We start from the raw sequence: 6279 nt of genomic DNA on the forward strand, positions 1-6279 counted from the left end.
AGATTGTGTTAAATTTACCTTTCTAGAGAAACTGATTGGAAATCCAGTTGTACAGTACTACTCCTGCAGTAAGAAAACTGGCTTCAGGTGGAATTTTGATAACATTTCCTCTGCTTCTGTTCAAACATGAATGAAAGACAGTGAGTCAGTTGAAATCTTTCTTTCAAGACTGCCTCAGACATCAGAGCCAAGTTCTCCATCGTGACGCCTCAAGCTGCACATAGCTTTAATGAAAAGAGAGACAGCATGGGGAAAAGAACACATGAGAAGTTGGGAAATCAGGCCAGGTATTCCTGAGTAATTGAGGCCCAACTTCACAACTCGATTCTGCAGTTTAGATGCCGGGGCAGGAGAAATGTCTGCTTTAATTCAACAGTCATTTGTCACACATTCTTTTTGGTTTAGCAGAGAGGTGCTACAGTCATGCTGTTCTCTAATTCTGAAGAAAAACATGTATCAGGTTAGGTATTTGTGGCAACCTTTAATAAGTTGTTAAGTAGGAATTTAAGAGGTTACAAATTCCATTCCTTAGAGGAAAAGCTGGCTCCTGTGGTCTTCCAGTTACATAAAAGATGCAGACACGTAGTAAGTCTGCAGAGCTCTGTGTGTAGGTACAACTGTTAAAATGCAACAGAGATCAGGTTGTTTAAGCCTTGATAGTCTGGATATGCTTGAATTCCAGCGATAAAAGCTCCAGGTTACATGTCTGTAACTAGTATATTTCATCTGTGTTCTGACCAGTGCAGGAAGATTATCAGCAACTGCAGAGCCTGCCCTGTCAAGGAGAAAGAGGCTTGCTGTGGTATGTGCACAGAGGTTGCTGTAGTGACCAAGTTTTGGGTGATTGTTGTCAGTTGGAACAGGAAGGCTGACTCTCTCCATGGGGCTGAACAATATTTCCAAAAGTTAGTATTTCTAAATGTGCTTTAATTTTAAGGAGACACACACTTGGGTATTTCTACTCTGTAAGGCTTGAGTTTAAAATGAAATCCTAACTGCTGTTGACTTCATTGTGATTTCAGCTGGAACTGTTAGTTTCCATAGTCTGTGTGCAGCCTTCTGTTTGATGTCTAAGCTGAACTGACACCTGGTCCTCCAGGGCAACCAAGTTACCTGTGGCCTGAGTTACCCCTCTGTCATTCTTTGTAAGTGTAAAGCTCTTCATTGGCTTGTGTCGAATGGGAGAGAAATTTCAGGTAAATACAAGGTGAGCTGCAGAGTCAGCAAAAATGGGCAGGATTCTAGATTATGGTGTGCTCTCCAGGAGCTGGAATTCTGAATTCATGGCAGAATCAGTCAGCAAAATGGACAGTAATGGAAAGTGGAATTTGAGGATGTGCCTGTGCAATAAAGCACAGGGGAGGAGACAGGCTGCTTTGGAAAATAGCATGCTGGAGTTGAAGCAAAACCCTGAGTAATTGATGCTAGGTGATCACACTGATTGTTCTGTATGATTACTGAGCCAGACTCAACAGGCAGAACTGCTGACAGGTACCTGCACTACAGCTGACACAGTAACATTTGTCTTGAGCAAATCTGTATGTGCCTCAAGTCTTGGAACAGTGTTCCCGATCCCAGCACTCACTACCCCGACCAAATCCCAGTGTGTGATTTCAAGACAGGTTTTATACAGCAAAATAAAACTGTCAGCCTTTGGTGTCAGATTTTGTAGGAAACACCATAGGAACCCTTGATGAAAAATGTTTCACTTCCATGCAGCAGGGCAGCACTCAGGAAAGGAACAGCCCTGTGGTTTGGGATGAAGATGGATGTTGGTTTTGTACTTTGCAGTGAGAAACAGGTGTTTATACAGCTCTGTACTGCAGTGTGTTTTTCAATTGGCATTTAGAGCTACAGGCTGGAAGTCACTGTCTTGTCCTGGAGGTAAGTTCTGTGAGCTAGCATTTTGTTTGTATCATATTTCCATTGATGTCAACTTCCAAACAGTAACCTGGCTTATCTGGTCAAAGTCCATAACGCGAAGGCTCAGCCTGTGTTTTGTGTACATTGCCATGCAGCCTTCATTTAATAAACAAGCCTGGCACATCAGCTACAGCCATTGATCACTGAGGAAGTGATGGTTGTCAGCTGTTCTGCTTTTGCTAGATCTTGGCTGGTGTGGTTCTCACCGTGCACGGGTGGATGAGCATATGGGTGTATCTTTTAACAGAAATTGGTTAATCACTCCTCCCCTGATATCTGTGTAGGTTGTGCAGCAGCTTTATGCACTTTCCCATTACCTGAGGAGCTCAGAAACCAAGAGGGTTCACTCTCAACCTTGGGACTTAGCAGGAGTGTCCTCCTTACTCTTTGTGTCTCCAGGCTTTGTCTCACTCATTCCAACTCAATTCAAATTCCTTTGAGTTTGTATATTTCCTTTGTATATTTCTTCCATGCAGTGGTTAATAAGGTGACCTTTGATACTGACCTTACTGAACCTTGTCAAACCACTGTTAAACTTTGTAATGTTCCATTTATCTCCCATTATTGTTTTAACTCATACCACTGCTGCTCTCCGAGTGAGGTGCATTCCCCTCATCTGTGACAAGAGGGTATCAAAATCGCAGGTTTGGGCCTTAATTAGGGCTAGCATTTTGAGGCAGCAATGCAGGGGGTTCCAGTTCCAGAGAATATGAGAAAGCAAAACAGGTTTTCTTCTTGAGGCCGTCCAGGTGGAGATGGATGCCTTTTCCTAGGGCAGCTTTGTTGGCACTTGGGCAGAGTGCAGGAAGGTCAGTGTAGCCAGAGGTCAGCGTAGCACTGCTGCCCTAGAGGAGGGCAGCAGTGGCTCCGACACCCACACTGACTGAGGGCACGTTACACAGTTTGTGCATTTAAAGCTGAACCAATTTTCTTGATGCTTTTTCAAGCATCAGCTTTTTCCCTGGCTTATTGTCTGGAATCATGTTAGCGCTCCTCTCTGCTCTCAGCGTTACGGAAGGGCACTTTTCCCTGACTCTCTCTAGACCAGTTTGTGTTATGTTCCGGCAGAAATCCACGTGGAGCGTGTGCAGCGAGCTCCCATAGAGGGTTACAGCTTCCAGGGTCTGGTCAGTGATCCGCACACAGTTTTCCAGTTTGAGTATCCTGAGGTTTGGGCAGTTCTTGAGAAGCAGCAGGATGCAGTCATCTGTAACATGGCCGCAGCCCGAGAGGGTCAGAGACAGCAGGTTTGGACACCTGAGAACAGGAGTGTTAACAGGTGAGACAAGGGGAAAAACAAATGCTAGAGCTCGAGAAGCTGGGATTGTCAAGAATAAGGGTGAAAGGGAAATGCCTCCTCTTCAATTAGGAGGGCTTAAGAATGCAAGAGTAGGCGGGGGCACAGGCAGCTGTTTGCTGTCACTGCAGCCATGCTGTCTTGTCCTTAAAGCTGGTACACAGCATGCTCCTCTTCCTCTACTCCCTACCCCCTCCCCGTGCTGCTGCTTCACTTCTCCTTTTGAGCAGAGGCAATAAACTGGGATCATGTCAGTGGCATGAGCTTTGTTTTTACTTTTCCACTTAGGAGCAGCTCGAAAACACAGGTGTGTTAAAGCAGGCAGGGTCAGGAAAGGCTCCGACCTGCCCCTCTCGTGGCTTCCTCACCAGGGTAGAAAAGTACTGTGAACTCCGAGGGGAAATCAGGATCTCTGTTTAATTTGCGTTTCTCTTTGCAAAACATGCTCACAGTTTTGTCTGGATGGAAATGCTTGCAGTGGGCTGCTGCTAAAAGGCACTGGTCTTAGGAAGGCTAAAATGGAGGGGGGGGGGGTTAGTATAAACTGTCCTTTTTGAGTTCAGTCTAACTTGTGTGCAGGAATCCACACAGGGCTGAAGGGCATCTGCTGGCCTCTAAGGTTGGTTACTGCCCTGCGGGCTTGGCTTTGAGTTTTGCCCAGCAGCTGGTCTGGGGTTACGGGTTCTGCAGAGGAGAAAGGCACTTAAACCATTTCAGCAGAGCTGTGGTCACGTGTCCTCTGTCTGCATCCAGCTCGTGATGGCAGAAAGAATGGAAATAACAGTGAAGTGTGGCTTTCTGGTAGGCACTGTAATGCCAGGGTGAGAGGGCAGTCTGTCCTGCGCCCTTCTCTGTAGGCACACACGTGCTGCCTTCCTTCCCCGTGACACTTTGCAAAAGATCCGCAGTGTGGAGCAGCTGTTGTAGAACGGTTCCTTCTGAAATTGTATTCGCAGCTTAAGGCTCCAGCTGGGAGACGGCTCCCTCCCCCTCACCCTCCCCCCAGGACAGTGCCCGTCCTTGTCCTGCACCTTGGTGGGGTTTCACTTCCAAACCGGACTCTGCCCGCAGCACAGGGCCCGGGGCGCGGCCGTTAGCACACGCTGCAGGGCAGGCTCCGACTGCCCCTGCCAGCCCTGAGCCAGGCCCGCAGCCAGCCGGGACTGGCGCTACCCGCTTTGCTCCTCCCGGGGGAGCTGAACTTTGTTTTCCTTACAGCTGTTTGTCCGCAGCAGTGAAGCTGTTGGAAGCAGCGTTGCGCCCAGAGCTGCTCCCGTAGCGGTATTTGTTTCCTTTCCTGTAGTTTACACAAAGCTAGCAGGGAGTTAAACTTCAGGGTAAAAGCAGTACCTACTTATTGCTAAGAATGAATCAAGTGTGGTGTTTGTTTGACAAACTTGGGCTTGTTATGACAGCTTTTTGAAATCACATCTTTCCTCTACATCCCTTCCCCCCCTCACCCCCCCCAGTGCTTTGCATTGCCAGAATGGCACCTTCAGTTAAGCATCGGTTTAGCAGCATTGCACTTTCCTGTATTCCTGGATTAATTATTCATTCTTCCCCCCAAAAAGGCAAAAACGGGCTTCAGGAAAGTCAGCGTGAAGTACCCATTGCTGCCACTGTAAAACCAACTGAGCGCTGTAGTACAACTGCAAAGTCAAAGCGCTCTCCGTTTCAGGCAGGATGTATGGAGTAAACCGTTCTCTCATTCCAAGTTACCCTTTACAGTACATGTAGCGTCTCACACCCAAAGAACGTACCTGTTGCAAACTTCTAGTAAAAAGTCAGTGACAGTGCTCTCATGCCTGTTACAGAAGTCTTTCTGGAAGCTGTTTTTCATCCAGTCCTCAATGTTACACACCTTGACTCTCTCTGAATACCAGCAGATGGATAAGTATTTTAAAGCAGGTCCCAGGAGGAAATTATCCTTCTTTAGTTCCACTGGAGAATGAAAGTTCAAGAGAGACCACAGTAACGGATCCTGGAACACTTCTAGCAGCTTGTGACATGTTTTTGCTAAACTTTTCCTACTGTTTTTGTCCAGAAAAGAAAACAGATGTAAAAGGCACTCCCGATTGAGCTGGGTTATATGCATAGCCTGACGGAGCCCCTGTGGTAGGCAGAACAGTCTCTGGCCCTGTGGAATTACCAGCAGGCAGTGCTGGAGGGGCTCACAGGCACCAGAAGGCTGTTGCACATACATATATGGTTGTGGAATGGTGTTTATTTTTGGCAAACAGCTGGTGCAGCAGCTCAGAATAGGGACAGATGAATGCATGAAACGCTTGTTGGGTTGTGCGAGGGACCGGCGGGGGCGTGTGGAGCAGCACAGGATGGGAATGCTTCCTTAAAAGGGATTTTGGTTTTCCCTTCCAGGCCCCCTGGAGTCCAGCAAAGCTCCAGCACTGGGCAGTGACTGATGGGGGGGGTATTGGGCTTTTGGAGCGGAAATGGGGGGTTGCAGCACATGACCAGTTTAACCTTTATTTGTCCAGTGATTTCTCCAAGGTTGCACTTCTGGTTCCTGCTCAGGTACAGTAGCACCCTTCACCCAGACACACCCACACAGACACTGATAAGCACAGACACACGCACTCACAGACAGATGTGCAGATACACGTACACACACAGCCATGCACAGGTAGACACGTACACTCATGCAGAGTCACAGACATAGTCAGGGGTATGCAGGTGCACACACAAACATGCATGCACACAGACTGACGTGCTCACACAGACACATGAACACACAAACACGTGCACACACCAACTCACATGCAGATACATACACACACCCACCTAGGCTCACACTCAGCTGTGCACAAACACATATCCACAAATGCACAGATGTACAGACGCATGTACACACACAGAGGCAGACCTATGCAGGCATGCACGAAGATACACATGCACACAGACACATGCACAGAGAAAAGCACACACACAGCTGAGCACAGACATGCAGCCACAGCCAGGTACAGATACACACCCCCTCCCATAGGCCTGTGTACAGACACATCTGGAGATGAGTACCCAGACACATACCCACAGACATAAAA

The 6279-nt window shown here is 47.6% G+C and overlaps 1 protein-coding gene across 1 annotated transcript; it reads right to left on the reverse strand.

Moving 5' to 3' along the window:
- Positions 1-2746: 2746 nt before the first annotated feature.
- FBXL22 (F-box and leucine rich repeat protein 22) lies at positions 2747-5643 on the reverse strand. Its single transcript, XM_062625930.1, has 2 exons — positions 4981-5643; positions 2747-3180 (listed from the first exon to the last, which is right to left on the reverse strand). Exons 1-2 carry the CDS (start codon positions 5496-5498, stop codon positions 2835-2837), a joined length of 864 nt encoding a protein of 287 aa, XP_062481914.1. The 5' UTR covers positions 5499-5643; the 3' UTR covers positions 2747-2834.
- Between the last annotated feature and the right edge of the window lie 636 nt (positions 5644-6279).

Source organism: Pezoporus occidentalis, unplaced genomic scaffold (assembly GCF_034315485.1).
Source record: "Pezoporus occidentalis ecotype Australia unplaced genomic scaffold, CSIRO_AGI_Poc_V1 ctg11, whole genome shotgun sequence".
Lineage (NCBI taxonomy): Eukaryota > Metazoa > Chordata > Aves > Psittaciformes > Psittacidae > Pezoporus > Pezoporus occidentalis.